Genomic DNA, 18,682 nt, shown 5'->3' with positions numbered 1-18,682 from the left:
TTTGTAAGTACGGCTGAAACTTTACTGAAATAAAAGAAACCAGTGGGGAATTTTTTTTTTTTTTAATTAAGATGATTGTTATCTAACTCTCAGCTGGTGACCTTTTAGAAAGGCCCTTTAGAGCTTTACAAATCTGGCTTCTGAGTGGAGGGCTCGGAGAGCAATCATAAGTAAGCCATTCACTGCTTTTCGACTGTTTTTGCTCCGTCAGGCAGGCAATACAAACAAGTTAGTGCTCTGCTAAAGCCTCTGCTCCAGAAGCGGTTTACACGGCTTTTTCTCTCCCCACACCATTATTACTTAAAACTCTGTGAACCACACTAAATTAGCAGCAGCGTCAGGAGAACTTCAGCTATAGTGAGATGTAGTTTTGTTTGGTCTTTGGGAATTGCCTGGGAGAGTTCGACTAGAACAGACACAGCGAGATGAAAGTTTCTTCCTTCTCACGGGTTGAGCCCGACTCGCTCTGCGAAGGTTTCCGAACTGGCGGCCTTCGCTTACAAAACAACCTAAAGAAACTGAAACAAAAAACAAAACAAAACCAGAGAGGGGGGAAAAAAAAAAAAAAAAAAAAAAAAAAAAAAAAAAAAAAAAAAGCCACGACCCAAGCCTTGAGGAAGCAGCGCTCACTCTTTTCCGCGGTCTTTACCCACTCGGTGAACACTCCGACGGCTCAGCCCACCTGCTCCTCTTAACTTTTAAGGTGGCCATAGCCGGGCAAGTCAGCAGCCGCAGCCAGCGCGGCCCCGGCGAGCCCCTCGGCGCTGAGGCTGCTCCCGCCTGCCCGGCACGCCCCCGGGCTCTGCCCCTCACACCAACAGGTACCACCAATACCCCCAGCCCCGGCAGGGCTGCGCCGCCGCCCGAGCGGGAAGAGCCCCGAGGAGCCCAGACACCTCACCGGGGTAGCGCTGCCCTCCGTCGCTCTCGTCACGCTGGGCCATGCCCGACCCGCCCCACAGCCGCTGCTGCGGGACTAGGAAGCGGCCGGCGGCTGCGGCGGGCGGTCCATGTCGCCGCTCTCCGGTCCCCGCGGAGCAGCGCCAGGTTCAGCGCGGCTGAGGCGGAGCAGCCACCCCTTGCCGGGCACCCCCTTGACGCGGCGCGGGGCCTCCCATGGCGCCAGCGGCGCACACCTGGCTGCGGGACAGGTGCCGGGCTCCTCCGGCGATGCTCCAGCCCCCGCGGCTCAGGCTCCTCCCACGCCGCTGCCCCGGCCCGGCGCGGCGGGGGAAGCACCGCCCGCCGGGGAAGGGAACGCCTGCGCGGAGGGGAGCGAGGGGCGGCCGCTGGGCGCCATTTTAAATCGCCTGGGTGCCCACGGAGCGGCGACTGTGGTGCCTGCTCAGCCCCGGAGAGGCGGCACCCCGGGAGGCGGGCTGTGGCTGAGGGTGCTGGTTCCGAGCAGCCCCTGGACCGGAGGGAAGCGGGGCTGTGGCTGAGGGCGCTCATTCCGAGGAGGAGCCCCGCGCCCGGCGGGAGCCGCTCTTTGGCTGCCGGGCGCTGCAGCCCGTCCCGCGTTACTGCCGGGCCGGCGGGCGGCCCTGTCCGTCCCCGGGGGAAGCAGGTGGGCAGGCGGGCTGTACTCCTGTTGCCGCCTGCGTTTAGGAGGAAAACTAAATTCAGCGGTTTTACAAATGTGGGCTGCGGAAGGGGTGGAGACATCAAGTGCAGGTGTGTCCTTAGCTCTGTGGAACTTCGGCATTACGCTCTGTAATGCCAAAAGTGGAGGCTCTGTGGTGGTAATTTTTTGTATGTTTATCTTTCCATTCTCTTCACCCTCCGTCTCAAAGTGCACCCTTTTGCCGTTCACATGGACTGCTTTACACCTGCACTGAAATTCCGAGCAGTCAGCACCTGACAGGAACAGATCTGTCATGTTTCCTTATCGTCTGTGAAACTCGGTACTCCCTTTTTTTTCTGCAGAGGTCATATGTTTCGCACCTAGACTCGGTGATCATGTCTCTAGAACGGTGGTGAGATAAAGCTGTCCCCCATCTGAACCGAGGTTGTAAGTACTCTCGTCACCTCACACCTCTCATGTCTACACTGAAACTGGAAGTGTGAGGGTAGCAAACGCAGAAAGATCTGAACTTGTGTTGGTGTAACTAGTTCGATATCAAGCAGTGCAAACGCAGGATTATTCAAGCTTTGATACGGGCAGGTTACCCATGAATGAACTGTGAGTGGCTAAGGTAAACCTGTACAGAAGTACTTGCCACCATGACCCTGTTGACACCAATTCCCTACTATAAAGATAAGAATTAGGTAATTATGAAACTGCTCTGAAAATCTACCATCAGTCAAAAATTATACCTCTGCAGATAGTTTGTTTCTGTGACTGGATCAGTCCTTAGTCTGCTGTATTTCTAAGATGGGTATCATAGATTTAAGATTTGCACTAATTTCTCCATATCGTCTTTTGAAAAGCACTACTATATCTGTAAGATAGCTTCCATATTAAATGTAAATAAATAAAAGCAAACCAATTTTGAGGCACTATAAACTTGTTCATATGCAAAAGATTTTTGGAGCATATACTGTCACTAATTCCTTTTTCAGTATTGATATTTTTTCTTCTGTTTTTGAGAGTGGGAATCAATTCTTTTGTTGGAGCAATCAGAAGAGAATACTGTTATCATGGTATGTCATTGTGCCTGGGTCAGTTTTTTGGTTCCCAGGGTAAATAACAGAATGGAAACACACAGTCAGGAATTCTCTTACGTAAGCAAGTGCCTGCACAGGAAATAATGATACTCCCAGCTTTGTAACATAATTTAGGCTGAAGAAACTATTAGAAAAAGCTGCTGCAGAAAATCTTTCAGCAGTATCTCAGCATACAGAAAGTCACAGAAAATTACAGCCTAGTCAATATAAAAAAACCCCTCTATTGCACGTGAATGGCTGTATAACTCATAGGAAAGGGGAAGAAGCATTTCTGGTTGTCATGAGCTATTACCAAACAGTGTTTTGCATTAGCAGTCAGCATCAGTTCCATTCATACCCCCTCCATCCCAGAGAAGGTAGTTTCTGTCTGCAAATGTTGTGTATTATTACTCCTCTGCATGGGGAAAAGCTGAAGGGCTCACATTGCGACTACATAGTGTCACACCACTAGCTCTAATGAAGTGTGGCATGTGCTAATTGCTAAAAGGAAACAGAACTGGTACTGCCAGGTACAGGAAGTATAAAAGCATAACTCAGTGCAAAGGGGAGAACTGGTACTGCCAGGTACAGGAAGTATAAAAGCATAACTCAGTGCAAAGGGGACCTTTAGCACCTTTTTGCAGCAGCTGTGCAAAATTTAAAGTTCACACAGGAGGGCACACAGAAATCAAGTCTTCCTGTTTAAACACATGGGTTGTAAATAAATCCTCAGGAGCATGATAAGAAGTTAGTTATCAGTCTTCTGCCACTGATTCAGGGTCAAGTAAACCTGTAGAACACTTAATTTTATAAAAATTCTTGGGATAAAATCTTGTTTTGTTTAAGTGTCTTGCCTGCAGCTGTTGCATAGAAATGAAACACTGCGTAGAGCAGCCTCAAACTGGCAACTGATGTTCACCTAGTGGGCAAGAAGCTTCTACATGTCTAATAATAGACTGGTGCTAGAGAATTTATAGTTCAAAAGTGCTGTCATACAGACACATGCCAGCAGAGTTCGATATGCCAGTTTTATGGCTATTCTGCAAGAAAGCATGAAGAGTTTGTGCTCTGTTCTGTCTCAGTGATTTCTCCAAAAAATACTGTATATGATAAAAGTACACCAAATACCAGTCCTTCCTCTGTTTCATTAGAGCCAAAAAACAAAAATGCAAGTTTCTGTCATACTTCTTATGCCTGTAGATGTGAGAAAATATTCTCTGCTTAGGCTTTCAGTTCTGTTTTGAAGCTTCAGCAATTTTGTAATTGATACAGCTTCAAATTTATTTAAGAGCTAGATGAGAACATCTAGACTGAATTTTCATCACAAGCCAACTGTGATGCAAGCAGCTTTCAGAGCCAGCCAAACCGAGCTTCATTTGAATCTGCTGTGCAGCTCTTGGAAGTCAGTAATCCTCTGTCATAAGCCAGAGGACATTTTAATATATTTTTTTCTCTAGTTAACCAAAGATTTGCATATTGTGAAAGTACAACAGTTGTGCATCAATGAATGTGAGCTGAACAACAGCTCCTGCCTCTACTTGCCATCACCGTGATTTAAGGCAGTTTTAGCTCACCCAAGCCAGAGTGCAAGAGTACCAAGTGTGGCAGTGCTGGATACTCTGAGTTATCATCCATCATGCCACGAGTCAGAGAAGTTCTCTCTTGAAAGCAGATGTTAGCACAGAGATGAGATGAGATGAGATATTGCTCCTTTTCCTCCTTGCTTTACAGAATTACCTGCAGGCACAGGGAAGTAACTCGTGCATGTTATATGGCACAAGAAAAGGGAACAATGAATAAATTCAGGTTTCTACTTACTCATAGCAATGAAAAGGGTAATAATTCTGTGAAGAATGTCAATACCTTGGAAGCAAATGGTGATGCTTTTGAGAAATGAGTATTATGCTCTTCCGCTTCTATTTCTGCCTGTCTGTATTGATAGCAGTCCATTTCCAGCATGGCCACCATTCACATGGGTGTTCCTACTAGCAGTGGAGTATCTGTACACCAGGCCATTTTAATAGGTTTGGGATGAATCAGGAACAGCTGGAGAATGTGCCATTTGATCATCCCAAAAGGCTGCCTCTTCCTATAGGAACTTAGACCTGTTAAAGGATGAGGAAGCTTAGTCTATAGCTTTTAACCCTTTTGTTACCACTGGGTAAGAATAGACTGAGATGGTTACCCTCCACAAGATAGCAAGAAAATGAAGAGCAGGAAAGGCAGGGGAAGAGTGTGTGAGATTTTCCAGCATGTTTGAACAGATATTACTGAAACAGGATGCATGACAGGATTGTTCCTATCGCTGTCTACAAGCTGTTTAGGAAAGACAAAATGAGTAATAAGGTGTAAGGAGTAAAACTGTATCAACTGAAAGTATTGCTCCTTGTATAATATCTCAGAAATGCAGAATCCTAAGTGCCCATAAATAACTGTTAGCAAAGTATCCATGGTACCTCTGTTACAGATCTTCACTCATCACTAAATTATGCCAGAGAAGGAAACATGATTGTTATTATGCACAGCTGCATAATGAAAAGTTGGAGTTCTATAACAGATTTATTCTCTTACGCAAGTACAGTTTAAATTAAATTTCCAAAAGCAAACAGATCTATTCTATAGCAGTTGCCAACATGGCAACTTCCTACTGGAACTCACTACAAAGAAAAAAAGTACTGGACTAAAAATCAATTGTTGTCTATACCTAGGAAGGATGAATTAAACTAAGTAACATTCAGTTTGGGCAGGGAACAGATCCCATTATTATGTCTCCATGAATCTGCAGTGCTTCAAAGAATTTAATATTCTTTTATTGAATACAATTACAGGAAAAATGGTGGAAAAATATTTAAAACCCATGAATAACAACTTAGACTTCCTGAAGACTTTGTTGTCAAATAGATGAGGGTTCCAGAGTCAAATAATTGAGGGCTAGAGCGCCATTGCAAAGTGAGGACATTAAGAAGCCAAATATCAATGCAAAAATTAGAAGTTATTAAATGTAAGAAAAAAAAGGAAAAAGGCAAAATCCTACTTAAAGGGTATTGGAAACATATTGAAAGAGGGCTTTGGTGGATCAATGCCGTGTTTGTCCCTGCTGGGTCCCTCGTGGACCTCTTAGGCGGCGCTCTGCCAGCACCTACGCGTGCACACAGTCTCACCTTGGCAGTGGTTGTGAACAGCCGCTCACACACACAGGCTGTGCACAGACCCGAGACAGAGAGGCGAGAGGGGTTCTCTGCGTGCAATTCTGAGGTGTTTAATGGCAACACCCCGAAGAGAGGCCAGAAAGAACAACCAAACTGAAAGCCCATGCCTGTTTTATCCCAAAAACTCCCAAAGGCGGGCAGAGCATTTAAAACCAATGGTCTGAGGGCTAGGGGGCAGAGGCAAGGTTGAGTGACATAACAGGGGTCAGTGGGAAAAGGGATGGGAGAGGGCCAGTGACCATCAGAATCTAGACAAAGGGAGAACTTTCCAGCAGTGTTGTAGGGAGAGATCACTTTTAGGGTAACTTGGGGGGTGTAAAGTGGACTTAGCCACCGCAACAGAAACATAAAGGCTGTTCTTAATATTCATTATTGCACAAATAAAGTAACTGCAAAAATGAAAAATTGAACACCAAGTTCTGTCCCGTATCTGTAAGGGATCAGGCTGGCCCATCATAGCAGGTAAAGGTTAATGAGGCAAATCACTCCTCAGACAATGGGCCGAAACAACACACAAGTTGTACTTTTTTTCAAGTAAGTTGGGGATCAGTAAAGGAGAAAACTACACAAGTTTGTGTGGGTCATGACATCATTTCTGACACATTTGTCTAATATGTTCCTAAAAAGCTCCAGTGGTGGAAATGGCACCCTTTTTTTAGGTGCTGCTTATGTATTTGCTTTCAGTACTGCTATTGTACTGTACTGCTCTTTGCTTGAGTATTTCCATGGCTACAAACAGAAAAGCAGAGATTAATCTGGAAGTGTACTCATCTATACTTTTTAACAGTATTTCTAACAGGCATGATTGCTTAGAGTGGTTTGAGAAGAAATTCAAGAATTTGGAGACAAGGAGAGTTGCTGCTTCTCCTGTGTCTCTGCTTGTAGTAAGTAAAATAAGGCCTGTGCAGAAATGATGGGTAGTTAACCATTAAAAATTCCTGAAATCTTTATATGACAAGCAGCTGTAGCACTATTAAATGGCTGTTACTGCTGTTAATAGAAGGGACCCTGCATTTTTACCAAGGGACACAGAGACTTAGGGCTTTTGTAGCCTTCCAGAATCATTAGCCCTACAGGAAGGCTGTCAGGCAGAAGGCAGTGTCCATGGCAGCCTCTCAGCTCAGCCTCTGTCCTCACTGTTTATAGGTGAAGTTGTTACACACAGATGAAGTAGGGCAGTGTTTTGTCACTCAGTGGCTTTTTCTCAGCAGCATGTTGGCCCACTGCCAGTTCTGTCAGCTGCTTTTTCCTGTTCATCCCATTATCACTCCATTGGAGCACAGAGGTAGATCATAAAATTTATAAGCACCTGCATGTAATACTACATTTTCAGAGGAACTTGAACAATGGAACAGAAGTCTTACAGTAGGAAGCTAAAATGTATCAGTAAAGTCTCCTTTGTCCCAAACCTCTGGAGTCTTGTTGCTAATAGTTTCACAGGTAATAAAGGAAAATTATGTGAGATGCTGTATGTGAAAGGTAATGACTAATTAATTTGGGATAATACTTAACTATGCTGGTCCTGGCAGAGAAAGAATGAGTTACTGTGAAGGAATCCTGGCTTTCCAGAAGGTTCACTACCTTTCCATGTATTTTCACATCAGACACTCCCATGAAGTCACAATGTGACATGCATTTACAGCCTGTCCTCCCATTGACAGATGCACTTGCTGCCTAGAACTATACAGTCATTTTTGCATGACAGAAGCATTTTTTACACTGGAAACGAATTCTTTATGATACATGTATTTTGTGTTAATTCAGATACAGGAATTGAAAAGCCTGGCTGATGCAATGTAGTTCTTTAATCAAGCATCTTCTATAAACGCTATGAAAATATACTCCTTCTGCTGTATTTAAGAAATAATTGAGAATAATGTAGGCCTTTAAAAGTTTCAACGATGAAGTTTGAACAAAAGTACTCACCAAAGGACCTTACAGAGCGACTCTTCCATTATTTCCAAGCGTGAGTTTCTGTGTTTTTTTCACTGGACTTCTAATTCAGCAGAGTCAGAATCATTCTGCCCAGGATCCCAGGTCACTTTGGCTGCAGACTTACAACACCAAAGAGCACAAGGCTCCACCAAGTGGAATGTGAGCTGTTGGGACTTTTTTTCTTTTCTATGAAAGGAGGTGCAGCCGTAGACTTAGGAAAGTGCACTTTGTTGCCACAGATGCAGTTTTTCACTTTGTATCACATAGAATTGAGATACTGATTGCTTGATGGCTGAACACAAGTTGAAAGCAGAAATAGAAGTCTGCTGGGTTAGATCCCGTATTACATACAAGTTCTGTAACTGTTACGTGAGAGAGGGTCTGCTTGGGTTCAATTTTTTTTTTTTTGAAAAGGCCTCATGTTTTCTAAACATGAATTTATCATTATAAATTAAAAATTAACTTCTACAGAAATAAAGTGGGGACAAAGCTAAAAAAATTAAAGAACATATGCAATATATTTAATTTTCCTACATCCTAAAAATAGTTTAAAAAATTACAGCAATGAAAAGGACTCCCAAGCTACTTCTCCAGAATGTTTAATGCTTAACTGCATGTTGTATCTAACTTGTACACATTACAAAAGAAAATGAAGACACACACACACCATCCAATTGTCCTTTTATATTTTTATTCGGTGTTAAGTAACTCCACAAGAAAACAAAATCAGTTACTCTGGTGTACGTGAAATCAGAACAATACAACCACTTGAAGCAAAAAGTAGAAACAAATTTCAGCCCAGGAATGGAAAACTGATACTTCAGTGCTATGGATATGCAATGCGCTTCATCCCACAGAGCGGTTCAGCGTATGCCAACCTTTAATGCTCTTGTTGTTATTGTTGTTGGTGTGTGTTTCTATCCATATAGAAAAACTAAAAACCACACTTCAACTCTCACTGAAAGCCTTAGAGCTTTAGCTGTTAAACTATGAAAACAAGTAAAGACAATTTGTTATTGCCCAAGCTCAATCTAGGATTTTATTTTCCCCAAAGGTGCTGGAATCATTACATGCCACAATGTAACTACGAGCAACACCTTTGTTACTTTTGAGCCCTTTCTTACCAACAAAGCAGCTCTAGCCAGAATAACTGAGCTGAAGTTTGTGTTTGAAATATGTCCATTTGGTCATTTCCTGTTCTCAAATGAAGTTCTGTTCCATTCTTCACTGTAGTGATTTGAAGAATTTGTGTGTAAAGTTCTTTTTTACTTTCATGTTACAGTTAACTAGTTTCAGTGCAGGTGCTAAACAACCTCTCAAGGAAGCTCCAGAAGAAAGTAAAATATATAAAAATCTATTCAAAGTCTGCAAATAAATTAAGAAAAGAAACTGTAAAGTGTCAAAAGATTTGTTGTATGAATACAAACCCTAAAACATAGTCTAAGAGGAGGACCAAAAGAAAGTCCTTGGGTAAGGGCAACCAAGCCAGTTTTAGCAAGTATCTCACAAAAAGCATCGCACAAAGACTGGCATGGTTTCCCAACCACGTATTTAAATTCTTACACTGTCAATTGAATAAAGGCAACAAAACCCAGTTACTCAGAAAGCATTTCTAGCGCAGAACATATTTCAAAGGCAGTTCAGCTCACATTTCAAACAGCGACATTTCTTGTGAGGTTTATTGCCTGTCAAAAATAATGGTGAAGCTTTTCAAGTCAGTATTGGACTTTCTGCACTTCCTGGTGTTATAGACATGCTGCAATCGTGTAGACTAGTTAGTTGTTGTCATTTTTTAAACTAGGAGTTGGTAAAAACTTAGGATGTTTAGTTTTGCAGATATTGCTCCTCCTGGCTTATACATTTTGCATAATGTGTTAAAAGCACAAGGAGTTGATAGTCTTGTACAGATGCAACTTGACAACGTATTGACTTTCTAAGTTAACGAAATAAAATTTAAAAGCAAGTCACATAAAGCAACAATCACTACTGCAATCACACATGTATGTTGTAATCATCACCTTCCCTACCCCCACCCACCACACACATAACTTGCCCCACACATTCTCTCAGAAACACAAAATGAACTACAAGATTTACTAAATTACAGCCACAACAGCAGCTAACTGCAGCAGCCACAGGATTTCTTTCAAGTGAAGCACTGACTCTTTGCATTTAAAACATTGAACACTCTGAGCATTTTAGAGTTTCAGTCATTCAGGCTCAATTTCAGTTACAGGATGCTTTTGCAGGTTACATGAATGCCTTCATCTGCAACAAGACAACATTCTCATTACTCATTAACAAAATTCACAACAATCCACACATCACCCCAGTGGTTTATTATTTTTGGTGTTACTTTTTGAACTTCTGCCCCACATCGGCAAGTTGCTAAAAAGGACAAAAAAAGAAAAAAAGGAAAAAAAAACCCCACATTGCCTCCATACCTACAAAAAATCCTTGGCTTCTCCAGTTAGCAAAAATACAAACCATGGTATCCTCAGTGTTGGTTTGCGGGAGGGGGGAGTCAGAGGATAGAAAACACAGTTTCTGTAAGTCTCTAAAGCACAACCCTGTTGTTCCTACTTCAAAGTTATGAGATTTACTGAATGAAGACTGGACAAGTCATTCATGCTTTTCTCCTGCATTCAGAAAGGCACTGATAGATTACAGTGTTAAGTATTTATCTCCCAGTTCTTAAAGAACAAAGCCTAATGTGCAGAAAGCTGAAGTCTCTGAATAGCAGAAGTAGTTGTAGACACTGCGATGCTAAGAAGATCGTAATAGTGGTAGGGCTACAGTTACGAATGAAAATAACTGCAATTAAGATGCAAAAAAGCAGTGGTACTCCTAAGACAAGCACATGCACATCCATTCTTGATTTGACAACACAATCTAGTCTAGTTCAAATAGCCAAGAATTTAACAGTATTTTTGGGGGAAAAAAAATCTTCAACAGGACAGCTGCGTCCTGATCTATAAAATAAGCAAGAAGAGAAAGATAAATACACATCTGAATCCATTAACTGAAGAGGAAACTCAAGTTGTTGTTTTAGAGCTACAGACCCTCAAGAAGGATAGTTTTCCATCTCATGTTACTTTTCAATCATCTGTTCTACTCTGCAGTTTTTACAGTTGAGTTCGAGAAAAAAGCTCCTCCTCACACGGATCAGCCCATTCGCTTCCACCTTCTGAAGCTGTGTCTTCAGAGCTGGAGCTTTCACTGGAGTAGATCTTCTTCCTGAAGCCATTTGGTTTTGCCTCAGCATTTATATCATCTGCACATCTTGCTTCATAAACAGAAGAAACCTAAGGATTTAAACTGACAGTGTTGATGGGGAACAATAAAGAACACGCTTGCTTTTCTCTGGGCTAGGAGGTTATATGGTTTTGTAGTTGTCCAAGAGAGATGCCATGATTACAGGGCAAGTCCTCCTCTTTCCTTACTTAGTCCACTAAGTAGAAAGGACTGCAGAACAGCAGGAAAAAATGTGGGGCTTTTATTATTTTTTCCTATTCCTTAATTTTAGGATTTGCACAAAACAGCAAGAGAATCAAAAGTGAACTCAGGATGTACCTTTATCACAGTTCATGTTAGAAAAATTACTTTGAAGGTTATCTCCAAAACTTGGTAGTAAGTATTAAATAGTAAGAAAACACAGCACGTATCTGACTAAACTTCAAGGAAATGTATTTTAAATATATTTTCATCTGGATGAGTAAAGCTATAGCAAGCATGCCACAATGTTAAACTAAGTGCTATCATCACTATGAAGTTTAAAGGTATATCAGTAAATACATGTATACATGAAATTTTTTCCCTAGCAAAAAAAATCAGGGTTTTTTTTTGCTTGTAATAAGGACAGTATTCAGCATATATTATCTTTATGCCTTTAATTACTGGTCCTTTCTGTCCTCATAGTGCACTTCAGCTCACTCTACGCTTACTGAAATTAGAAGTTGAAGGAAAAGAAGACTCATGTTTAACACTCATGACAAGCAAATGCCCAGCATTCCCAAAGAAAACTGGCTTTGCTTATCTACTAGAAGTACAGCTGTTTGTACAAAGGGTTGTACTCCCCACAGTACAACACCTTGAGGAACTTTCAGAACGATGCTCAAGATGCAGAGGAAGTTAAAAAACAAAGTAAGAGAAGAGAAGCTTTTGAAAGTTTTTGCAGGAATTTGATTTGAGGGTAGACTGAGAACTGTGATGAAAGGAAAGATGCAGTAGCCCACCCCTATGAAGTAAGTAAAAAACTTCCTCCCCAAAACCATTGACAAACTTACCATATTAAAATCTAAAAGATGTTCATCATCATTGGATACTTCCTTTACATCTGCAAGTTCTCCTACACCATTCTCTCCCTTGGCATTTGTATAGCACTCTTACATTGTGTTTGTGGGGGTGTTTCAGAGGCAAAGGAAGAAAAAACAGAATTGAGGAACACTGTTATTTACATTTACCATAAATTAAAGCATCCAGAGAAGTATTCTTGGAATTCACACTCTATGCCATGTAAACTCTGTGCCTGTGGGGGATTTTATGGTCTGACACCCTTAAAAAAATAAGCATAATACCTCACAGAAGCTTAATCAAATCCTACCTGGATAACCAAATAGTAAAAGAAAAAGCTACTTAGATAATGAAAACACCTAAAATACTAACGTGCAAAGAGCAAGAATTACTTTTTTATGATAAATGGTTCAGCACATTTTTAAATTCTGATACTGCACTGTGTTCCACATCACTCCTATTTCTATACCCATACAGTATAGACTGAAACAGCAGCCTGATCCTCACTGAAACTCAAAAACCTCAGTTGATGTGAACGGCTGTGATTTCTACTTACCAGAGTAAACTTATATATATAATGCCAACATCTATCATGTAGATAGATACATACGGATCACATGCACTAACACCCATACATAAAAAGCACCCATACTGAAAATGGGATACAGAAAAAGCTTTGTGGAAGAGTAACACCACCTCTGAGGAGAAAGTCCCGGTCTTGTTTAAAAACTGAGTCCCAAAGAGCAAACCCTGGCTCTGTTGTCCCTGACAGACACCCTGGCTCGGCGTCAGCAGCTCCGGAGCTTGGCCGCGTTTCCCCCGCGCGCCGGGGAAGCGCTGCCGCAGTGACGCGCGCTCGCCGCCAGGGGACAGCACCGGCACCGTCACCGGCTACCGCCACCGGGCACGGCTCCGCGGCCGTGCCGAGGGACACCGAGTTCCCCCGCCTCGGGAAGGAAGACTGACGGCTTTCTCTGACATGGCAGCTTCTGAGCGCCAATCTGCTCTTGCACTGTGCACATTTCTATATTTGGAAGCGAAGTAAAAGTTATGATCTTCTTAAAAGTCACCCAAACTGTCCTAAACACCAAAGTAAGGCTGATTTAGAACCAAGAACCCAGTTTAGTTGGTTGCACTTAAAGGTGCACTTCAAAAATAGTAACTGGCTAATCTACTTCCAGATTATTAAGGAACCCGGTCTCTGATCAAAACTTTCTCACCCTGAGCCTGTACCAACAGAAAGCACCAGAGATCCTGTCAACTCAGGATACAGAATGTTCTTATTTAGCTCCTTGCCTTCTCCCCAGAAAAGGTGAATTGGTATGCAGGCAAAAAAAAGCTGCCTGGATTCTTGCCAGTCCACTGAAAACCTGGGCTTGAGTCAGTTGTCAGATGCTACAGATTCCTGGGAGTGCTGGAAGCACACCTGCTTCTGGTCATGAGCAGCCTGCCTACTAAGACTGGACTTGCTCTCTGTGCAGGACAGAAAAATTCCCAGACTGTCAGTGTGAAAGGAGTGGCCAAGTGACAAATCCCTCTCCTTCCCAGTCTCAGAGATATTCCACACATTCACTGAATAACTGGCATGTTATTTATGCACACCCATAAAAGGTAATCATCATGTTTTCACATTCTTATAGAATTACCTATCTAATAACTACTTTTCAGAATGAAACATTAAAAAATGTGATAAAGTGTTTTCAGAATCAGAGATTTTCTGTTTACTTAATTTCAGGCTTTGGAATTAAGTAAATTTCCATAAATGTTGAGACTATTTTAAAACCACTTTCTTTTAAAACCAACTTAGAATCATGCTAGAGGTTTACTACAAGTGCAACTGAAGCATCCCAGTTCTCTCTCAAATCAGAGAATTTTTTGTGGAAGCTTACTGGTGTGGGTTTTTTAAATACAGACAGTAAATCCAATTCATCTGCAATTCCAGTCCATAACAAGGAGCATTTCATTCTAACATGGGTGCAACAGCAAGTTAGTTCTAACAGGCAGAGGTGCTTACCTTCACACTGTGATGCAGGAAAAAGGGGAGAATAGAGCGCCTTTTCCCACCAGCATTGCTTTTCCTGGCTGCCACTCATTCTCTGCAGATTAGTATTCAATATAGGAAAGTGTTTAGACAATAATCACACTTCATTATGCCATAAATAATATACTTACATGTAAAGGAGGAAACTCTGGTATTACAATGAATTTTCGCAAGTCTTACAGATCACACTGCTCGACTTGTAACACTAATGGGAAATGACTGTCAAACTACAGTGAACATCCATTCTCTGAACTCTTACAGCCAATATGAATTCCATGCTGGGGCTCAGACTTTGCCCACACAGAGTTACACAAATCCAGAAAAAAAAAATTAATTCCAGCCCTACACTTTATAATCTAGAGAGAGCTACCCGATAGATGAAAGTATTAGTGAAATGTTAGCCAACATGACAAATAGTTCAGTGTAAAACAAAACAGAAAAGAAAGTGAACAGAAAGTGGCAAAATTTCATGTTTGAAGTTTGGAAGGATGAATTAGCAGTACCATTACCCAATGGGAAAACACAAAATTAGAGAATTTTGTGTCAACATGAAGAAGAAGTGGTTATGAGGATGATCAATGATTTGTATTTGTGCTAGAAGTAATCTATTCACTAAGATTGCCAAAATACTCTCCCTTCCCCCATATTTTAATGCTAGTTTAACTTTACCAGAGGCCTTTCCTTACAGAATTGACAGACATGGCTAAAATACCAAGGGCTTGTCACAACAGACATGTCCTCAGTTCCATGGCTGTACCTGAGGTAACCCCATTAGCATTCAAAAGATGATGCCAGCTTGTAACATCCTCTATAGCTATAAAAAACAAACTATAGTGCAACTGCCTACAACAAACACTAACAAATGAGCTTCAACACTGACTTTCTAGCCAGCTTCCTCCTCTGTAAACTTGAGAATGTTTAAACATGGAAGATTAATGAGCATCCTTTTGTTTGTCCTTAAGCTACTGTAGAACTACACACCCATAGAACTTAAACTTACAAACACTTATTCCTTAATAAAGATAAGCCCCTCTCAATCCAAAGGAATGACTCAAGAGCGCTGTATTTAGAAACATGTCCTAGATTCAACTTATTTGAACTTACTTGTGCTGGTTTCCTGTCATTAGACTGAGAAACAGTCTTTTTGGAACCACCCTCCAAAAATTCAAACTTTTAATTCCAGAAAATGGAGTTCTTAAGAAACTTAAGCCATTGGTAGGTGTCTTTTTTAACATTAAAAAAAAAAATAAAAAAAGGAAAAATAAAAAAAAAACCCACAGCAGCTCAAGAGTGTAAGCAGGACTTCGTAAGAAATATGTACATTTACAAATATAGTCAATCCTGGAAGCCTCACTCTGTGCTGATTATAGATAGAGGCATCTAACTTTATAGGCACAATGCTTTATTAACTTCAGAGTCTCTGCTACTGCTGCTGTCACACCTGCACATGGGATAAGCTGGATGAACCCCAGCAGGTTACAAGCAAAGCCAGCTTGAGCCTGGCAGGGCATAACAAGTGCAGCAGCCTTCCTTCCTGGGCTGAGGCACCAGCAGAGCCCAGCACCTGCTCTGGGATGGCTCTGTGACTGCACTGACACTGGCTGCTTCAGCCCCTCTATGCTTCTGTCACAGCCCCGATACCTGGAGAGCTGGAGCAGGTTAAAGAGCTCCCAGCTCAGTGCAGAGTTTTTGTTTGGGAGGGGATAGAGGGCACTTCTGATGTCCATTTTACACATCTGTGGAAGAAGAGTTTTTTCCTACAGTTGCTTAAGTGTTTCCTAGAAATGCACAGTCTCACATTGTGAATTTTTTTGTAAATTCAAGAGACACTCCCAATCAGTAAATACAAAATACCAACTCCAGAATAGAACCAAGAGTCTACCTTCCTTTGCTGGCAATTTTTCCCTTTCAAAACACGATTTTCAATTTATGTCTCCTTCTCCTCCTCTCCCCCACACACTCATATATACTTCCAGTGTTTTATGAAAAGTTTTAAGTTGTCCAGCTAACCATCTAAATAGCTGTTATTTAGAATAGTTCTGGTATTAAATATTGTGACTGGAAGTCTCTCCTTTCTGAAACTATTCATATTTATTTTACTTTATTCTTAAGTTGAACTCATAGCAGGGCAAAACCAGCTGCAGTGCTGTTTCACTCCCAGTTTTGCTGCTGGTCAGAGGGAAGACTGCTGGGTTTCCTTTCTGTTTTTACAGCTAGGCACAGGGTAACTGAGGCTTCTCCTAGACTATTAGATACTAATTTGGAAACACCATCACTGACTAGCTGTACTGCTTCAGCATACTTGCTGACAAGGGTCACGGCTGACAAGGGTGACAACAGGCTTGCAGAATGTGAACAGAATAAGCTCTAAAGCCTCAGTATGGTCTGAATGAATATTATCAGAATTGTTACAACTGACAGAAAAAATAATATTAATCTGTAAGCACAGATTTATTTGAACCTGCTATGCAACCCCTTACTATCAGGAAGAATACAGCACATGAATAATTCAGAAGTCAAAGCAGCAATGAACCCACTGAGTCCCATTCCAAAAGATCAGGTCCTAATTTTAGTTCATCAGCCACCCAGTGAAGATACACTTGGCTCAAGAAGCCAGTCACAAAGGAACAAAGGGAGCCGAGTCGAGACTTCATATTCTTAAAACGTATTTGGCAGTAACCTCATTGTTGAATTTCACTGAAAATATATGTGCAAGGGACTCTATTAGATAATCTAGCCTCTACTCTTGCACAAAGCTGGATTCAACTACAATGCATCATTCCTACATTCAGCCTCATCAAGGCAGAATTTCCACTGCTTCCCTAAAAAATAATTGAGCCTTACAGTATGCTCATTGTCTGGTTAGAATTCTTATTCTCCAATTTCCCTTACTGTGATTTAAGGTCATCACATCCAGTTCCTTTGTGTTTACCAGAGACTACAGAACAACACAGCTTTTCCCTTATCTCCTCTAACTATGAATATGGCTTCTGCAAAACTGCTGCCTTTGCTCCAAGTCTCTCTTATTTGAGATAAAACACCCCCAGTTCCTTCACTCTGTTTTTGTAAGTAGTGAACTTGGTGGTCTCTCGTCAAGACACCTTTCCTGATACATAGAGCCCAATACTCTAGCAGAGCAACTCCCCTCTTACAGGAGAGCATTCCTGTTCATGGCTCTCAATCTTGCTGTCTTTTGCAGTGTGCCATTCCTGATTTACACTCAACTATGATCTATTTGAAGATGCTTTTCTGTTTCACATAACTGCCTCACCTGTCACTCCTCCCATTGTGTTTGTAAAGAGAGTTACTATTTTCTGTAGAAATTTCAGTTGCCCCTGCAGCATTACATTTTACATTTCAGACACTGCTCCACTTTAACAACCTTTTGATTCTAATCCTGTCTTCCAGGACTGCAGACTTTCCCAGTTTGTTATCATCAGGGATTTTCATAAACATGCCACACACTAGAAAAAATACTCATCTCTGTTGTCCTTCAGTAAGCCACTGGCTGTTTGAGAGTGCAATCTTTCTCCTAAACTAATAATTGGAAACTTTCTCTGTTACCCATGCATTTGGGCCACTTACAATTTAGAGTATTTCTTTATGGAATTTAAGAGGGTCATTAGTTCCATTTTCCCTGAGTTCCATTTTTGTCTTTAAAAACATGATATGCTTTTTACATATTTTCTATCTTCCATGTGCTCTCAAACAAGTATTCTAGTAGGCTTTTCCCAAATTAGTTGCTGCTTTTCATGATACTTGGGTGAATATTGCTATGACTAGCTGCAACAATGTAATACCTGTCTTTTCATTTAGCAATGACAATAGATGCACTAATCAATACCTTGGATACCACATTATCCTAGCTTTCCAAGCTTGTTAGTTCTGTTTCTCAAATATCTTTCTGTCATCTTTCTGTTTCTGATTTACTTCTAGAACTTTCAGGTGTACCAAATCTTTTTTATTGGCTTTGTTTAAACCTTGTTTTTTTTCTCATGATTTTTAAACTGTTATTGTGAACTCTATCTTTTTTAAGTCCTTTCATACAAGCCCTTCAATATCTCTGCAAAATAATGTTTTCTTAATTAGAAGGTTAGAGCTTAAGAGTCTTTGTAGGTGTTTTCATCACCTGCCCTGATCAGCACTTACCAAGAACTATCTGGATCAGTCCTGTCTTAGGTAGCCCCCAAATTACTCACTCTTTTACAGTCAGTCCTTTGTTTTGTATGTGCATGACTCTACATGCTCTTTTTCCACTTGATTCCCCTGATTTTAAGGCATGCAGCAGACCTCTCTGAATTTTGTCTCCCCCTTATCACTACCTGGATTTATGGTGGCTTATCTTCTACATTGCTGACCTCAGAACCAAGGTTTATAAAGCACTGTGCTTCCCTTCCTCTCTTGACAGCCCTTTCTAAAAGGGTTATGCACTTACACTGCATTACTCCAGTCCAGCACAGAACCTCACCAAATCTCATGGCCAATTCAGTCATGAGATCCACAAACACAGTTTTTGTCAGTAAAATTTCCTCATCCCCAAAACCTTAGGTGTCTTCAG

The 18,682-nt window shown here is 41.4% G+C and overlaps 2 protein-coding genes across 7 annotated transcripts in view; both read right to left on the bottom strand.

Moving 5' to 3' along the window:
* The window catches only part of TBC1D14 (TBC1 domain family member 14), a 61,642-nt gene extending 60,580 nt beyond the window's left edge, over positions 1 to 1,062 (bottom strand). For both annotated transcript variants that reach the window (XM_082281405.1, XM_082281406.1), the window contains exon 1: positions 902 to 1,062. In XM_082281405.1, the coding sequence (XP_082137531.1) occupies positions 902 to 944 (43 nt within the window). In that variant the 5' untranslated portion in view covers positions 945 to 1,062. The remainder of the gene's footprint in view (positions 1 to 901) is intronic.
* A 7,402-nt stretch (positions 1,063 to 8,464) lies between these two features.
* The window catches only part of KIAA0232, a 65,676-nt gene continuing 55,458 nt past the window's right edge, over positions 8,465 to 18,682 (bottom strand). For 4 of the 5 annotated variants that reach the window (XM_082281926.1, XM_082281929.1, XM_082281928.1 and 1 more), the window contains 2 exons: positions 14,098 to 14,179; positions 10,952 to 12,174 (listed from right to left, as the gene is read on the bottom strand). In XM_082281926.1, the coding sequence (XP_082138052.1) occupies positions 11,777 to 12,174; positions 14,098 to 14,179 (480 nt within the window). In that variant the 3' untranslated portion in view covers positions 10,952 to 11,776. Of the gene's footprint in view, positions 12,175 to 14,097; positions 14,180 to 18,682 lie in introns of all 5 variants that reach the window. The other variant, XM_082281927.1, reaches the window with a different exon arrangement.

Source organism: Coloeus monedula, assembly GCF_965178545.1.
Source record: "Coloeus monedula genome assembly, chromosome: 5".
In the NCBI taxonomy this organism is placed as follows: domain Eukaryota; kingdom Metazoa; phylum Chordata; class Aves; order Passeriformes; family Corvidae; genus Coloeus; species Coloeus monedula.
Note: the sequence above shows the minus strand (reverse complement) of the source record. Positions and strands in the feature narration are given on the sequence as shown.